This window comes from Pezoporus wallicus, unplaced genomic scaffold (assembly GCF_028554395.1).
Source record: "Pezoporus wallicus isolate ANWC-B61680 ecotype Strahan unplaced genomic scaffold, APGP_CSIRO_Pwel_v1 contig_6783, whole genome shotgun sequence".
Lineage (NCBI taxonomy): Eukaryota > Metazoa > Chordata > Aves > Psittaciformes > Psittacidae > Pezoporus > Pezoporus wallicus.
The window spans coordinates 2923208-2940788 of record NW_026637555.1 but is presented as its reverse complement, the minus strand read 5'-3'; the positions used below and the strand labels follow the sequence as shown (position 1 = coordinate 2940788).

At 45.1% G+C, this 17581-nt stretch overlaps 1 protein-coding gene across 2 annotated transcripts; it reads left to right on the top strand.

Annotated features, from left to right (window-relative positions):
* Positions 1-686: 686 nt before the first annotated feature.
* On the top strand, positions 687-16301 carry ERGIC3 (ERGIC and golgi 3). Of its 2 annotated transcripts, XM_057406400.1 has the most exons (14): positions 687-864; positions 971-1041; positions 1540-1627; positions 2342-2461; positions 3250-3343; positions 4128-4293; positions 4980-5037; positions 7918-7932; positions 10705-10736; positions 11469-11565; positions 12878-12942; positions 13787-13923; positions 14830-14885; positions 15527-16301. In XM_057406400.1, the coding sequence occupies exons 1-14, from the start codon at positions 777-779 to the stop codon at positions 15604-15606; spliced, it is 1167 nt and encodes a 388-aa protein (XP_057262383.1). In that variant the 5' UTR covers positions 687-776; the 3' UTR covers positions 15607-16301. The 2 variants fall into 2 exon arrangements, with proteins under 2 accessions (XP_057262383.1, XP_057262384.1); XM_057406401.1 differs by lacking the exon at positions 7918-7932 and having other exon boundaries at positions 688-864.
* The last annotated feature ends 1280 nt before the right edge of the window (positions 16302-17581 follow it).

Genomic DNA, 17581 nt, shown 5'->3' with positions numbered 1-17581 from the left:
ATGGGGCACAGCGTATGTTTCCAGCCACCGGGTGGTTGCTTCCACCACGGTAAGCACATGGCGCTTGCCTTGGCGGGTTGGTGGCAGTGTGATATAGTCAATCTGCCAGGCCTCCCCGTGTTTATACTTCAACCATCGTCCTCCATACCAAAGAGGCTTTAACCGATCCAGCTTGCGCTCTACCTCGGGGTCCGTGCCTCCATCCTCACAGTAAACCATTGCGAGCTGCTGCACGCTTTAGCCTCTGGAGTTCCCAGCCATTCCCTTGAGGAAGCAGGGCAATGGAAGCGTTATCAAAATGATGCCGGGAACGCACACCCGGCAGCGATGGAAAGTGCGGCAAGAAAGTGGGGTTCTTCCTTCCCTCCCTCCCTCCCTCCCTCGCAGCTCCAGCACAGGGCGCGCTGATGCTCTCCCGAGGGGATGTGCTTCAGCTCTGTGGCTGCTCGGATTTTCTTCAAGGGGCGTTAGGAACGAGCCCCGCAGCCTCCAGAGGCGGCGGCGACGGACGGGTGATGGGCAGGAGGGTGTCGCGTGAAAGCCGCCGGGCCTCGGCCTCGGGCCCTGTCCCGCTGTCTCTCAGAGGCTCGGGCCCGTTGGCAGCAGAGGCAGGAGCGTACGAAGGGACAGCGAAACTCAGCCCTTCCCTCCCCTCCCCGGAGCATCCGGTAACACCCTGCCCATCCCCGCCTGCTCCAGGCCGCGCTGCCCGTCGGGGCGGAGCCGGGGCAGGGGCGGCCCCGGCCCGGAAGGCGAGTTTGTTTCCGGGCCGCGCCATGGAGTCGTTGTGGCGGCTGAAGCGGTTCGATGCCTTCCCGAAGACCCTGGAAGACTTTCGGGTGAAGACGTGTGGCGGCGCGCTGGGTGAGCGGTGGGGGACCGGTGAGCGCGGGCCCGGGCCGAGGCGGGCGGCCCGTAGGGTGCGTGCGGGCCGCGTCGGGGCTGACGGCGGTTCTCGTCTCGCCGACAGTGACGGTGGTCAGCGGGCTCATCATGGTGGTGCTGTTCTTCTCGGAGCTGCAGTACTACCTCACGAAGGAGGTGAGTAGCGGCGGTGGGAGGCGGGTCTCCTGGCGGGGCTGCCCCGTAGCCGCGGAGAGGCGGCCCTGCGGCTGCCGTTCCCCGCCGTCTCCTGCGGGCCTGCCTGGCCGCCCCTTCACCCACCGGGGGTTTCGCGTCTTCCCTCCCTCCCTCCCTCCCTTCCCGAGAGCCGCTGTCGCAGAGGTTGTCTTGTGGCCTCCTCTGATGAATGTCTCAAAGCCTCTCCCGCTGCTTGCGCCGGCCACAGGCAGTGCAAAGAGAGCGAGCAGGACCCACCGTGCCCCCCCCCCCCCTCCAGCGCTGAGGTTCCCAAAGCAGGAGCTGTTGTAAGAGTCTCTGCAGTGGCAAGCGCTTGGTTGGTGCAGGAGGCAGCAGCTCGCGTGTCTCCCAAATCCCACCTCTTAAACATCAGCTCCTGGGCCAGAGCGGTGGAGGGAAAGAGGCCCTTTGATTTGCTGCCAAGTGGAACAGGGCTCTGTGTTTTTCCTTTGCTCCTAGGTTCATCCAGAATTGTACGTGGACAAATCGAGGGGAGATAAACTGAAGATCAATCTCGATGTTATTTTTCCACATATGCCCTGTGCTTGTGAGTCAGACTTCTCAGTAGTGGGAATGATTTTGCTCCTTGCCTGGAGGTCCATTGTGCCTGGTGCTTCAGAGCACTGTGCTGCTGCTTGGGCAGGGAGAAGCTGGTGATCCCTGTGGTTGCACCGTTATTGCAGCCAGGAGGGACACTTAAAGCAGTACTTCCAGTGAGGCAGTTCTATTTGTCTGGATTATAAATGAGGATAACATGCACAAATCCCCTTTACACTTGTGTATGGTGTTGTAGTTGGTCACAGAGATCAGTCATACTGAAAAAACTGTTGCCAAGTTCACTTGGGACTCGGGATGTGGCTGCGGTGATGTTGGAAACCTCAAGAGCCTCCTTTGGGAGTTACTTAAGGAGGCAAAACTTTTCTGTGATTTTTGTGCTTCTCTTCTGGCTGTAATGCCCTGCTGCTTGTTCTCTTGTAGCAATTCCTTTGGGCAGTTCCCTGGGCTTGATGTAGCGAGTCTGACTTCCTTCTGACCAGCCAAGATATATTACTGGTTTTGCCTTCCTCACATCTGAAAGGGTGTTAGAAGGCAAGAGAGGCTGGAAGGCTCTGCTGTTTTGTGCAGAGAGGCTGTCAGTCTGGCACACTTTTGTCCCCCTTGGTGAAAGATTGTCTTTTCACTGGTTGAATGGTTCCTCAGCCTGGCACAGGCCATAACAAATGTGTGGTCATCAACTGCTTTCCTTGCTTGTTGGTTTCAGACCTGAGCATCGATGCCATGGATGTAGCAGGAGAGCAGCAGCTGGATGTAGAGCACAATCTGTTTAAGCAACGTTTGGATAAAGCTGGCAAGCGTGTGACTCCAGAGGCGGAGAGACATGGTGAGATGCTGTTCTGCCTTGCTTGGATGGGTGCTCTCGTAGTCTTCCCATCACTGTGTGCCTGTTTGGAGAACAGGTGACAGCTGAGGAGTATTTAAATACCTCAGAGTCTTGCAGAGTTTGTAGCACACCACTCTGTTAAAGTGGCAGATCAGACAAACTCCAGTTGTACTTGCTGCTTGTGCGAGGCAAATCTGTGCCTGGTCCCTCTGAAATTACGACAAGGACTCGTGGATGTATTTCAGCTGCTGAGTTAACGGTCTTTTACAATGAGAAGTCCAGCAGCTGTTCTGGCAAACCGGGGCTGTGGTTGTGTCTTTAAGTCACAGTGGGCTGACAAATGGGATGACCTGGTTGGAGGAGGGATCCTCTCTTCAGGGAAGGCTCCAGTGACTGGACACTTGAGCCTAAACTTAAGCCTAAACTTGCACCTTATTGCATTGTTCATGTTAGTGCACACCTGATAAATGTATTTTAGTTGGTTTATCAGTTAGAAGTTGTAGTATGTGGTCCCCGGTTATAGAAAACTCTCCTCTGTGTTATTTGCATATTAGGACTCACCTTTGGCCTTCAATTAAAACCAGACACAACAGTGGCCAGGTGTTGCCATCTAACAGTAATGCTGTCCAAGCGTTTCCTTTGCAAGCATCAGCTCCTTTTGTAGGAGCTAGTGTGGTTCTGTGTAACAGCGTAAATTTGTTGATTTATGTCGCTCACTTGAGCAGGACAAGAGTACAGGATACCCTTTCTAGACCCGCCTCATCACTCTGAATCCTCTTTTGTCTTAGAGCTGGGGAAAGAAGAAGAAAAACTGTTTGATCCAAATTCATTGGATGCTGATCGCTGCGAGAGCTGTTATGGGGCAGAGTCAGAGGACATTCGGTAACGTCTACACCTTTTTGTATCCTCTAATGACTTGACTTCATGCTGTTATGTTGCATTTGTTTTCTAAATGTCTGTGAAAGTCAATGGAATTAAATCGTATTGGGCATGTGTTCAGAGAATGGTGAGAATTGTTGTGGCTTTTGTTACGCCTTTGGAAGCTGCACTCTTCCTTGTGAAGAACATGCAGAGTTATGTTGTCTAATTCTTCTACATGCCTGTTTAAGGGCAGAGCAAGCTGCCCAGACTTCGCAGTAGCACAAAACTTGTATCTCAGCAAACTGTATCCTTTCTGGAGTTATTTTGTGTCCAGACAGTAGAACCAAGTAAGAAACCTGGTTTTTACTGTGACTACGGTGTTATCCAGTGGTAGAAAGGTAATGAAGAAAGTTTGCCATTAACCTTTCTGCCCATTTTGACAGTGTTAGCCTAGAAAAGAGAGCAAAGGGGGAGTAGAAGCAGGCAGATGCTTTTTTCACATGGGGAAGTGCAAACTGCTGAGAGCCATGGGACAGTGATGTTTTTTTAGCACATTTCTTTGTTAAGGAGTGACTTGGCTGTCTCACTGGACAGGCAAAGCCCTCTTCAGACTCAAGCACTGCATTAAACCAGCTTGCATCCTCATGCCAACATCTCAGTACATCAAGAAGCTCGAGATCCTTTAGGAACACTGGGCACATCTCAAGATCTGGTCCCTGATGTTTCCTTTATTGCGTCGTTGAAGAAGAATCCGCCAAGGATTCAAAGTGATAAAGATGGGAAGATGGTGTTTGTGCTTTTGCAGGTGTTGTAACACTTGTGATGATGTCAGAGAAGCCTACAGGCGGCGAGGCTGGGCCTTCAAGAACCCGGATACCATAGAGCAGTGCAAGAGGGAAGGGTTTAGCCAGAAAATGCAAGAGCAGAAGAACGAGGGCTGCCAAGTGTATGGTTTCCTAGAGGTCAACAAGGTGAGACATGGGTTTTGCTGTGAACCTGCTTCATGATGGTGAAGACTCTGAAAAGGCAAAGTTCCTCTCCTTCTCCAGCTGTAGGTGTTCCCAGGCCTGGAATGTAATAACCCTGGGCTCAGCAGGTGCTTGTGCCTGTGAATGGGTTCAGTAGGAGAGTCAGGAAAGGGGCTAATCCTGTGGTTGGTTGTGTGGGCTAGTGGGAAGCATGCTGGCTGGAGAAGCTTAGCTTTTCCTACTGTCTGGCTAGTGAGTCATGTTGCTGAGGTTTCTGGGCGGAGAGACAGCTTCTCTGAGGTTGGGTGTTCCCAACTACCCTACTAGTCTTAAAACAGAGGTCACTGGTGGATGCTGGAGATAACAGAAACCAACAACCTGCCAGCAGGGGTTTAGTTTAGTGCTTTATTTTTGCATGAAGCTTCTTATTGTGGCTGTGTACATTGGATCACTGCTGCTTATTGTATTAACTGCTCACTCTCCTCACAGTTACTCTCTCAACCCCTGTTTTGTGATACCATCTTGTTTTTCCTGCAGCAACAGTCAGTTCCCTCCCAGTAAATTCCTCCTCCTTCTCATTTTTTATGTCCGCCAACATAATTTGCATAAACCAGTTATTTTCAGTATCAGTATGTATTTATATTTATATAGATTCAGACCTTTTAATGAAAGATTATTTTTTCTTGCAGGTAGCTGGAAATTTTCACTTCGCACCAGGAAAGAGTTTCCAACAGTCTCATGTACATGGTGAAGTATTTTCTTTCCCTGTTTATTGGCCTTTAGCTCCAAGTGTACCTGACCTTTTTCTTTGAATTTCTTTGAACGCAGAATCATAAACTGGTTGGGTTGGAAAGGACCTTAAAGATCATCTAATTCCAACCCCCCTGCCATGGGGTCACAGTATCTTTGCATTGCTCTCCATAATAGTAAAGGACTGCTTCAGTGGGGAGGATGTTGTTGAATTGTTGTAAGACAGGTTTAGAACCAGCATGGACAGAGAGAAAAGTGGTTTCTGGAGGTGCTGCCACATGTGTGGGGAAGAACTTGGAGGAGAATGAGAGACTGCTCTGAAACAGTCTCATTTGTTCCATAAAACTTAGCTGCTCTGCTGTAAACCAGTCTCAAAGAAGGTGTTCAGTCCAGGACCTGAGTATCAGTATCTCTGGAAGGAATATTTTGGAGAATGCCTCAGGAGAATTTTAAAGCAATTCAGAACTTTTAGAGTAAAATTTAAGTTACAAAGGACTCTTCAAGTATACATGTACATACACACACAGTGTCCAGAATAGCAGTAGCTTATATATTCATAGAATGATTTGGACTGGAAGAGTCCTTTAAAGGTCATCTAGTCCAGCCCCGCTTGAAAGGACCTGGGTCATCTTCAAGTAGGTCAGGTTGCTCACAGCCCTGTACAGCCTGGCCTTGAATGTTTCCAGGGATGGGGCATCTACCACTGTTCTGGGCAACTTGTACTAGTGTTTCACTGACCTTATTCCTTGTATCTAGTCTGAATCTACCCTCTTCTAGTTTAAAAACCATTACCTCTTGTGCTGTAGCTTCAGGTCCTATTAAAAGGTCACACCCTCTGGATGTGACCATCTGACCAGTTCCTCATCCACGGAATAGTCCACACTCCAAATTCATATCTCTCTCCAAGTTAGAAGGATGTTGCGGGGACTGTGTCAGAGGCTTTACAGTAGTCCAAATAGGCAACATCAGTAGCTCTCCCCTTTTCTGCTGATACAGTCACTCCATTGTAGAAGGTAACTAGTGTGGGCAAGCAGGACTTGCCCTTGGTGAAGCTATGCCGGCTGTCTCAAATCACTTCCCTGTCCTTATGTGCCTTAACATAGCTTTTACGAAGATCTGATCCGTGACTTTCCCAGGCACAACGGTGAGGCAACTATACAAGCCAATTCCCTCAGGATACTGGGTTGCAATTTGTCAGGTCCCATAGACAAAATGCAATGTTCAGGTTCCTCAGGTGGTCATGAACATGATCTTCTCTTATAGTGAGAGGAACTTTGCTCCCTTATATCCTTAGCAGGAGCTTGATAGAAAATATCTGTGGTTTAATAGAATGTTTGCAGTTACCTTAATCAGGTTTTTGAAGTGTGACATCACATTTCATGTTTTGAATGCTGAATGTCAAAAGGACCTACAGTCTTTGGCTGAAGACTGGGTGCCATTTTTTAGGTCCCTTGGTATCTTCTCACTGGTAATCAAGAGCAAGTGGCATAAATTCTTTTTTTCTGCAGACACTGCAGCCTCTTTCTCTGTTCCTTTCCTGGAGCCCTACTTGTTGTGGGGCTGCTACCATTGCACAGGCCTTCTACCCTCATCTGAGCTCTTCTGCCCATCAAATAGTGTGATACTCAATCCCCATCAGTCAAGGGCACTATTTTGGTGTGGAGGAGATCCAGATCCCTTGGTAGATCACCTGTGCATTATTCCTTCCACAGAGGGTGTTTGTGTGAGCTCATTCTGACTTCTGACCCAAAGTGGTGTCTGCCAGGGAATAAATCATTTTCATCCCCAAACTGGATACTGGAGGGTGAGATTCTTATTTCATCCTTGGCATTGCTCAGGACTTTTCTTTTTACGCTGGTAAGCTCCTTTAGGCGTTTCATTGTCTTGGTGCTGAAGGATGCAAAGTCTCACCCATTGCTGTGGAACTGTTTTCAAGTTACATGTTTTGGAGACCACAGATGCGATGTTTCCATTTGTCACTGCACTATAATCCACCAGAACTCAAGTCATAGGAGTTGTTTGGAATGCCTAGCCTTTTTCAGGCAGCCATTTGGAGGCTCTCTGTATTTTTCATACTCCTCCAAACCAAAACCCATGCTGTTGTAGAAGCACCACCAGGGGTATAGCATGTGGCAAAGGGGGTTGAAATTGCTGGGTGAAGAATTCAGAGGCCCAAATGTGAGGAGGTGTAAGTCTATGACAGTTATTGGTTTGTCATGCATGGTATTGAATACACGTGAATGGTCTTCCTAAACAGACAAAAATGGAGGTTACTTCACCTCCTTTGAGCTATGCCATCCAAACATGCGCTTCCCCTGCCCTCCATCCTTCCAGGTATTTGCCTTTGTTGGGATATTGCAATGGAATGAGCAACAGCAACCTCATAGTTTGCTGCCTTGTCTGTGCATCAGGTGTGATGAAAGAAGCGCAGGACTGATTGAGGACAAAAACTTGTTACCCAGCTTTGAACTTTGATGTTGTGAATCTGGAGTGCACTTCTGGATAGCTTTAATTGCTCCTAAAATGACCTTTCTGTTATCTTAAGACTGAAAAAGAATGTTAACTGTAAACAGCATTGTCCTCTGGCATGCTGCTTTGGTGCTCACTTAACATATATGGGCATCCCACTGTATTTTTCCTTTTGGTGGTTAATTCCTGCAGTTTTATTTTTCTGTCACACTATAAATGGTTGCTTGTCCCTGTATCAGTCCTTTGGCTAGCTAGGGAGTCATTTGCCTAGAAAGCACAGCAGCAAAGCTGTTACTCTTCTCCATTTTGGTACACCTTTTAAATGCTGCTCTATTTGAATCTCTGTATCATTTTATTGAAAGGATCTGAATGTTTCTCTTTTCTCTCCTACTCTGCTCATTTTTGCAGTGCACGCTGTTGAGAGTAAGTGTTGCTGTATCTTCTGTTTTTTGTCCCCTCCAAAACTTACTACAGAGCTAATGTAATTTCAGTTATTTGCTGTGCCCATGAATCTCCTTTGAGAGGAGCTATTGCTCTAGGCTGGGAGTTGAGAAGATTTCCTTCAAGCTAAAAGGAGAGGCATCCCAGGTCATCTTCTGTGGTAAATGAGGGCAGCAGGTTGAAAAGGTTGAGGATCTTTGTCTTAATCAATTTGAATATATGAGTATTGGAGATTAAGTGTTGGCAGATTAATAGTTGCTCTGTGCAGATAATGTAATTGAGGGGGACATGGTGGCAAGTGGGAGAGACTTCTGTCTTTTGAAGTCAGATGGGGTAATGATCTCACTGAATCTTATTACAGCAGACTAGAGAATTTCTCCTGGGAATTCATGCTAATCTCAGAATACTTGGTTTTCCATGTGTTTGTTAGCCACTGGATTTTTTTAAGGGTAATCATTCCAGGCTGAGATGTAGCATTTCAACTCAGGAACATCTGGTAAAAGGCTCAGGCTTTTGAATTTGCTCGCTCCCTCCCCTGGCTGCAACATTTTCTGTGTTGCTGGTTGCCCCAGTCCCCTCTTCGCAATGCATCGTTATGCCATGCATCCTCTTCCTGTGAGGTATTTTCCTGTAGAAAATTAATTCCCAGTTTACAAATTGGTTTCTCAGCTCACCTTGGGGCACTGTGTTTGAGTAGCTGTGTCTTGGGTTTCTTGCAGTCTTTGTGTGTTTATTGACAAGGGTTCTGAGTGGCCTTAAGTGCTGTTAACCTGTTTTACAATTAAAGGACTGCATTTTGGAGTCTGAGGAGGCTTTGTGGTTTTTCAGCTCAGAAATGGGGGAGAACTCTTCAGACAGCAGTTCTTAAAACTTTGTTCCTAAAAGAGTGAAGAAAACTAATTTATAAAAGCCAGACAGACTTCTTGACAAACTTGAGGTGTTTTACAGGTCTCTTTATTTTGTCTAGCTAGGCACTTAACCTGCAGTTACAGGAAGGAAGAAGTGTGTTTTGATGTTTCTTCAGGAATAACAGTCTCCAGTCCTAGCCTACAAGTCTCTTAAGGTTAAGACTCTAAGTGCACTCTTAAGTGCAAACAGTACTGCAGCGTGAAGCAGGCTGTTGCAGAAAACCAGCACAGCATAATCCCAAGGCCACTTCTCCCTTCTTCCCTTTCCCTGCCCACCATTTCACACCTGTTTCCGTATTTTTTGTTGGAGTTTCTTTTTTAAAGCCAAATTAGTTCTTTGCTCCAGCTGCAGCTCAGGCACAGAAACCACTGTGCTCTAGTGATAGTGGTTTGCCTGCTTGCCAGAGACAGCAACAGGACTGTCTGAAGCCACTGCAGATCTGAGCTCTTTGTAATGTACAGCCGTTGCCTTAATCCCAGTGATTGCAGCCTTAGTTTCTGAGCATTGAATATTTTAACTGTGACATGCAAGGGCCTCTCCCAAATCATTAGGAGAAGTATCATTCAGGCTTGGTATTTCCTAACTGTGTATTTCTGTTTTGCATTTCCTTTCGTAACTATGTATTCTCAGTTTTGCATGCATATCTCTTTGGGTTTAGTGGGGGTTTTATAGGAATAGAAGTAAAGCTTCTGGTATTTTATTGAAAGATGTTAATGGAAAAAAGATTGAGTTGACAGCATACTTACGTTAAGTGAATGTTTTAAAGGAGAGGTGAGTTCCAATCAGTTCTTTAGCTTTGTAGCCTGTCTTGTGCTAGGCTGTATATCGGAAGCCCTTTAAAGGAGCAGCACTTGGTGATCTGACTGCATCAGCTCCCAGAATAATAGCCTATGATTTTGAAGTGTGTTTTCTTTTCTAAGGTGCAAGGTGAGGTCTCACTTCCCAAGTGTGAATTTACCTGGTAAAATGTGCCATGGCCTCTGGCTACTTTAAGGTCATTGTGTGACTTTGGCTAAACCTGGTAGGAGCAATACTGAAATCAAGTTGTAAGTTATATTTTCACCCTGAGATTGATGCTTTTGGTGTTGCATGAAGTCAGATATAAGTAGCCAACCGAAAGATATCCGTTGCCTTCCATTGCCTGTATCTTTGCTAGATCCCTTCTGGGGATGCGTGCCGCTGCTGGTGTTGTCATACTGTTGTATGCAGGGCAGGCCAAATTCCACAAGCCCTAGCATCGGTGACAGTCCCCTTGGCCACACCAGTGCTTGACAAATTTCCGGTTCAGGCCATCCCCACAAAGACTTTTCCTTTCCCAGTGTGTTCTCCAGGCAGCAGTAGCAAGGCTGATAGGCAGAGTGCTGGGAGTCCCCAAAATGACGATGATTTCTTTAGGGCAGTTGCATCTGATGTTAAGTCTCATGTTCTGCTCAGTTGTTAGTTCAGATCTGTTGCGCCTCTGTGTTTTACAGTAGTGAGGAGCTATGCATGTCAGGTGGTGACTGAGGTAACAGTGCAGTTTTCTTGGCTTGCCCCTGAGATCTTGTTTTTGCCCTAGATTAAGAATACAGTCAGGTGAGGACTGAAATACTTAATTTGAAGTAACCCGAAATTAAAGTTCCTTTCCCTCACTGTAGCAGTGGCTAGTCTCTGTCAGGAGGGGAATTGCAGTGGTTTCATCTGTCACATGCCCTACTGCAAGCAAGAGAAAAACCCAGGCGATTTTCTTGCTGTTTTAGATCACGATGGACATGAGAGGAGCTCCCTTATAAGCTAGAATAAGGTAAATAAATCTGCTTGTTACCACAGTGTGAGCTATATTGTTACACTATTTTTCTGTTACAGTTCATGATCTGCAGAGCTTCGGACTTGATAATGTAAGTGTTGCCAAGATAGTGTTCTAGTTTTCTTCGTCTGTTTTCCTTCTGGTTTTCCCCCCCTTTGCTCCATTGAGATCAAGTGTTGCCAAGATAGTGTTCTAGTTTTCTTCGTCTGTTTTCCTTCTGGTTACCTCCCCCTTTGTTCCATTGAGATCATAGTGTTCTGATCCCGTCCGGATTTGGCTTTATGAGTGTCAGCAGTACCTGGGAAGGTTTCACACAGGGCTCTGAAGTACATTCTGGGACATGTGCATGTTACCTGGCAAGTCTCTTCCCCTCCACCTGAGACTGCCTTGGTCCTTAATTTGTGCTTCCTGGCTTTCTAAGGTTGACAGTTTCACAACTGTTTCTGGATCTATTGGAGTTGATCTTGTGCTGGGAGGAAAGCAGGTGATACCCATGCCTATGCCACGAGGCAGCTGACAGCATGCTGCAACTATGGCAGGGGCTGGCAGAGGAATGGGTGGGAGAGCCTTCCCTATAGGTGGGTAGGAAGGGCATCTGCATCTGGCGATTTCCAGCAGGAAAAGGAGAAATTCCAATCTCGGAGTCTCCCATGAATAAAAAAGATTAGCAAGTGCTTTGGAATTTACTGTCTGGACACACAGAGTAAGGGAGGACCTGTCTGTTCCAGAGCCGTGCTCAGAAAAATACACAAATAATTGATTTAGGCCCCTTACCTTGCACCTTGCATGCTGTGCAGTTGAGTTACTGGCATTTCCATTTCAGATCAATATGACGCACTATATCAAACATCTCTCCTTTGGAAGGGATTATCCAGGCATTGTGAACCCTTTGGATGGGACAGACGTCACTGCACATCAAGGTAAAAGTGAGCTGAGAGAAATCTCCTTTTAAATGGCTGTATTAATAAGGAGGAAAGTTCCCAGTCCTTAACAAAAACCTTGACACTATTGTACAAAATGTGAACTGCACCTTGTGCTCTTTCTGCCTCCATTCATCTGGAACAAATCTGCCAATGTGTTTTGATTCTGTGAGCTTTCTGAAAGATCTCTCTTTTCAGTGTTCATAGATGCCCAACAGCAGGTATAGCACATCATTATTAGATGCCTGCATCAGTCCTGTCTAGCTATGGGCAGTAGGAGATAACCAGAAGATGCATAGAGAAAAAAGGCCTAATTGGTAGTTGCTGGAGAGCTGTGGTATCTGCCCTGACCTTCATCTACCCACCAGTAACAGCTGAACAGCAGCAGTGAGGTTGAAATATTGCTGATCTTTCTAGATGGCTCCAGTTTGCTGGCTGGAGAAGGAAAGGCAATTCTCTCTTCATGCTGCTGCTGCCCAAACTGTTATCTTGTTTTTTTTTACAGAAGCCTGTTCATGTGCCTTTTCCACTTCATAAACCACTGCAGACATCAGTTACTTGTTTAGATCCACTGAAGTCTGCAAAATCTGTGTTTGGAGGTACTTGGGGTGCTGGTATATACTCAAATTGGAGAAAGAAGTTGTTTGCTTTAAAGCAGTGGTAGGATTGTTAATCCTCCCTGAATCCATTCCTTTAAATTTTCCACCATCAATTTTAATTCTTTAACCCAAATCAAAGGATGGTACTTAAAATAAAATACAGAAAAATGAAAAGGTGTCATAATCCTTGATACCGTTGTGGTGCCACAGGTTTTTTGTGGAGTAACAAACTCTGTGAGAGAGAATATATAGCTGGCTGGTAAAATTCTCTCTGTAGGCTGAAGCTTTCCAACCTGGGCCTCAGAGAACCTGTTGGCAAATCCTTGAGGAATTAGGACTAATGAGGAATAATTCCTTGATGATGTTATGACATTAAATATAAAGGATTTTGTGTGCCAGAATAAAAATTTTCAAGAAGTTGTAGTGGTAAAACAATAGCAAAGTAACTGGTTTGTAGAAAGTTTTCCATTTAGTCAAGGTCAGAATGCTTGTAGTTTTGGTTTTGGTTGGGACAGGAATGAGATTCACTTTGGCAAAAGAAAAACTCATGTCAGCCAGTAACATTAATGTCCTTGAAAACCCCCAGGAGCTCTTGTGCGGAAGGATGTTCTGTGACGAGTTGAACGAACCCAGGTTGTGTCTACCTAAACTGTCAGTTAAGCTTTCTGGCTCTTCCATGGTTATTAACTGTGTCTCTCTGTCTTTGCTTATAGCTTCCATGATGTTTCAGTATTTTGTCAAAGTGGTTCCCACGGTGTATATGAAAGTAGATGGTGAAGTAAGTACCTTTTTCCCTATTGTTTTAGCAAGCAACACAATCTGCTTGACTTTCTTCATATCACCACCCTTGCAAGAATAACAGTGTCTGTGGTGTAATATTACCTGTAATGTCACAGCAGTGATGAAGCATATTTCAGCCTTCTCAGTCCCACCTAGTTCAAAATGATCATGTGTTTTCATCGTTTCCTCATGAATCCCATAATGTATACTTGAGAGAAGTCAAAGCAGTAAGGAAATCCTAAAAATATTCCTCGGGGAATAACCCAAGATCAGCTTATCTCCAATTTAAAAACTCCTTTAGCCTTCAAAAGAGGGTGGGTAGATTTTCCAGCCCTGCTTTCAGGATATGTCCTTCTTTTGAAACAGGTAGGATAAAATCATTACTGAGGAGATACCAGGCTGAGGTGAAGAAACTGTGTCCTTCTGCAGCTCTGGCACTCTCCTGACTTTTTGTACTATTTCCTCACTCTTGAGTACATACGGCTTTCTCACTGAAGTGCGATCTCTTGAAACATGCTTAGGTATATATCTTGGTATAGGATGATTTGTTCTTGGGTTGAGGTTGAGAGGGACAGCTTATGCCATTACCTGCCAGTCCAGTCTGGGACAAATGCATCGCTTGTCTTTTGGCTAGCTGCGGCTTTAATGACTAGCCTGTAGTAATAGACCTGATCCTGATGGTGCTGTTTAAGACCCTTTGTAACCACATGTCAAGGCCCCCACAAGTGAGTGGGCAGGGCTACTTTGATATGGTTCACCTATTACATGGTTTAGTAGCCTAATAGTAGCCTTTCCTATCCCCTGTTGACTAAACAATGTTTGCTGTGTTTGCCTCCTGCTAGGTGGTAAGGACTAACCAGTTTTCAGTTACACGGCATGAGAAAATAGCCAATGGGCTACTAGGAGACCAGGGCCTGCCTGGCGTATTTGTGCTCTATGAGCTTTCACCCATGATGGTGAAGCTGACAGAGAAACACAGGTAAGAGACATCTATTTCATTCATTCTCCATTGATTTCATCTTTTTGCATAGCTTAAAACTCCATCCTTGCTTAGACATGACCATGCAAATGCCTGGAAGCCATCCGAGCCCCTTCCCAGTCAGTGGAGAGGAAGAGGCACTCTCAAATGTCCTTCTTCTCCAGGTGAGCAGCTGGAAGGGGTAGGGGGTTTTCTGATAGTATCTGAAGCATTTTAATCCAGTATCTAGATGAAGATGGAAATTGGAGCAGTGAGCAGAAGTCTGATACAGTGGTTCTTGGATCAAACTGATTTCCTCAAAGTCTTTTTTTCAGTGTGAAGGCTAGATTTGTATAGCATACCCATCTTACCAGCACCAACAACTCCAACCTGGTTACTTAGTCTGCATTTGCTATAGCTTTTCTACGTGTCATAGTCAGTGTGGAACCTTTCTTTTCTTCAGCTCCTCCATTAATCACAGGCATGTAGTTACAGGGGAATGGAAGAATAAGAGACAGCCAATGACTGTACCTTAAAGTATATTAAGAGATGCTTAGGGATTTAGTTTGAGTTACAGAAGTCTGCTGTGCATTCTGTCTGGATAGGACTGGATAAAAGCTTGGGGATTAAAAGGTTTATAAATTCAGTACTTGCCTCCAAGTGTTACTGTTGAGCTCATTAGGGCACAGTGGTCTAATGCTGCCCAGTGCCACTCAGTAAAAGTATCAGTGATAAACTCCATTCTGTAGGCCATAGGGGTTATTTGTTAAATCTGTTAATTGTTATCTATTAATATCTATATAATGCATACTTATGTGCTATGATGAACATTATTGTGATTATGAATTGGTTTTTATAAGCTAATTATTACTTATTTGACAGTATCTGAGCTCCTGCTGGTTGTTCAAATTGTTTTCCTCATTCTAGGTCCTTCACACACTTTCTCACGGGAGTTTGTGCCATCGTTGGAGGCATATTTACAGGTAGGAGCTCAGGTTCCTGTCCTGTGAAAGCCACCTCAATGGATGCAGGGTAGTCTGGAGTTTGTGGTGCAGGAGACCCATTCTGAGCTTTTCTGTGGTCCCAAACAAGCATTGAATTAATAGTCTCCTTCAGTGCTGGAGAGATTTGGGGAGAATACGGCAGAAAGAGCTAAAGCATGATTTATTTTGCTTTGTGTCCTTGGTGAGTAAACATTGTGGTTTCTGGTAAAGGGCATCCATCAAGGGCAGCGTCAGGTAGAGCAGCTTACTGTTCAGGTTACTGTGAAATGAGAAATGGGAACCATGCCCTTGACAAGGAGGGTCAGGGCAATGACATTGCATAAAGCTCAGCATCAGCTTCCTCTCCAAGCTGTTCTCACTCATCAGTAAACACATGACGCGGCCTTTCTCATTTTTACCTCTGTGAGAGAGATCTGTTTTTGGAGATCACCTCTGTCCTGCCAGCTGGATCTTCTCTGTCCTCATGAGATGAGCACCTTATTCTGAGCAGCAACAGCTGTTTTCTATCTGGAGGAGCTGGAATTCCTTTCCACTGACAGAAGGGTTTGTGTTTGATTTCTGTGGTAGTTGTTCTCTCTTTGAGGGTTGTCTGGCTTGATCCATTTGTTTTTTCCTTTTAGTTGCAGGACTCATTGACTCCTTGATCTATCACTCAGCACGTGCCATCCAGAAGAAAATTGAACTTGGGAAGACAACATAAATAAGCAATGACCCCACAGAAAAACCTCTGAGGAGAACTAAACGGGTTTTTTGAAACACGAGTGATCTGAGTGCACAGGAGAAGAGGCTTTGAATTTCCAGATGGCCCTGACCACGCTTAGGTTCCTGTCCCATCATTCTTTGTTTGGCATTAATAGGTAGATGGAACTGCTTGAACCTTGCTGCTATAAAGATTAGCCATCATGTCTGGCTGTGCAGACCCTACTGTAAAACCCCTTTTGTGTCAGTCCATGTTCATCCAGTTCCACCCTCCTTCCTGAAAGAGATGCTGGAGATACTGCATTCTGTTTGCCTCCAGGAATAATGTACTGTATTGTCATGAGACCTGGAATGGATTAAAGTTGCCACCAAATAAGCTTTCTAGCAACACCATCTAGCTTTTAAGCTTTCTTAGAAATGTTTCTGAGTGCTGATGCTGTATGCCAGCCCTCTGTGCCAATGTGCTGTATTCCTTCTAGCTGTCCTGGGGCAACATGGTGAGACATAGCACTTGGGATGTCCTTACTGTACTGTGGGGCATTGCAGTTGCTCCAGATTGCTCTTAGGAAAGATGCAAGTTGATGTTTCAGCAAAAAAACAGCTGGAGTTTTAATTGATTTTTAACTCTGTGTTTTTCACTTCCCCTCTGTTTATATTTTGAAATAAAGCCCATTCTCTGTGTGTTTTGGTAAAGCATTTGGAAGAATAACTGATTCGAACTAATGTTGGTACTATTTGAAATTTTCATTTAAAAACACACTTGTGTTGTGGCAAAGTCTGTAGTTATCATGATGGTTGGGGTTTTTGTCTTTTTAATGACTTACTTACACAAGTGAGTAAAGTGCTTGGTCTGTGAAGTTATAGTGGGATAAATTTGGAGAAATGAAATACTGTGGATTCCTGCCTCATTTTGGAGTAAACCAGAATCATTGCTCTTAAATCCCAGCTTTGTTATTAACGTGGTCCAAGCGGTTGGTGCCATAGTGCACACTGTGGTGGGCCTAGGATCAGATAATGCAAGTTAAAAGCTATTCTATAATTAATTTGAAAGTAGTTTTTGTTTTACATTTGAAACAAGGATATTTAATAAATCCATGGGGTTAGGATTATATAATATCACAGTGTGAGAAAAGGCACATGAGGAACAAAAAATGACCTGAACAGCTTCAGTCCCACAGCAAAGCACACAGCTTGGTACCTAAACCTTTTTATCAGGAGGAGGAAGATGAATGGAAATAATGCAGCAAGAGTTTAACCCGCAGTTAAACGGTTACCACCTATCACTTGTCTTTCATAAGAAAACTAACTGCTTGTAAAGCTCAGGAAGGTGTTGAGCACACCGCACAGCTTAGGACTGAGAGAAAACAGGGAAGGTGAGGGGTAGGTAAGTGCAAGACTTGGACTCAGTGTGGGAAACTGGGTATGACAGAGAAGAGGAACAGAAGACACAGAAATGGAGATTAAAAAATCATTGAAGCTAATAAGTAATACAGGCTTCTGGTATTAAAGAGCTTATGTGTAGGAGAGATTCTATTAAAATGTGGTGATTTTAATAGACTGAAAGACCAAGGTGACTCATAGCTGTGGAAGAGCTGAGTTTGAGTCAAGGGTGTTCATGTTTGTGATTGAATGAAGGGAAAATACATCCTGCTAACCCTGCTCTGGAGGAGAAAACCTCCACTGGGGAGCTGTCTCCAGGGTCTGCAGTCTTGTTCTGCAGATGAAGCTGAGGCAGATTGTGCTGTTTTCCCAAAGCAGTAATAGCTCAGTAATAGAGCAAATAATAATAGATTGACCTGTGTTTTCAAAATTTGTTCAAAGATCAGTTAAACTGCACTTGATTCTGCTGTCTTCAGACAGCTTGCTTGACTTCTCTTCCTTTCTTATTCTTTGATTGAGCTTCAGAGTTTTTTCCTTAGTTATAAAAATATTGCCTAAAGAACAACTACGAACGTCCCCCAAAAGCTTCATCGTGC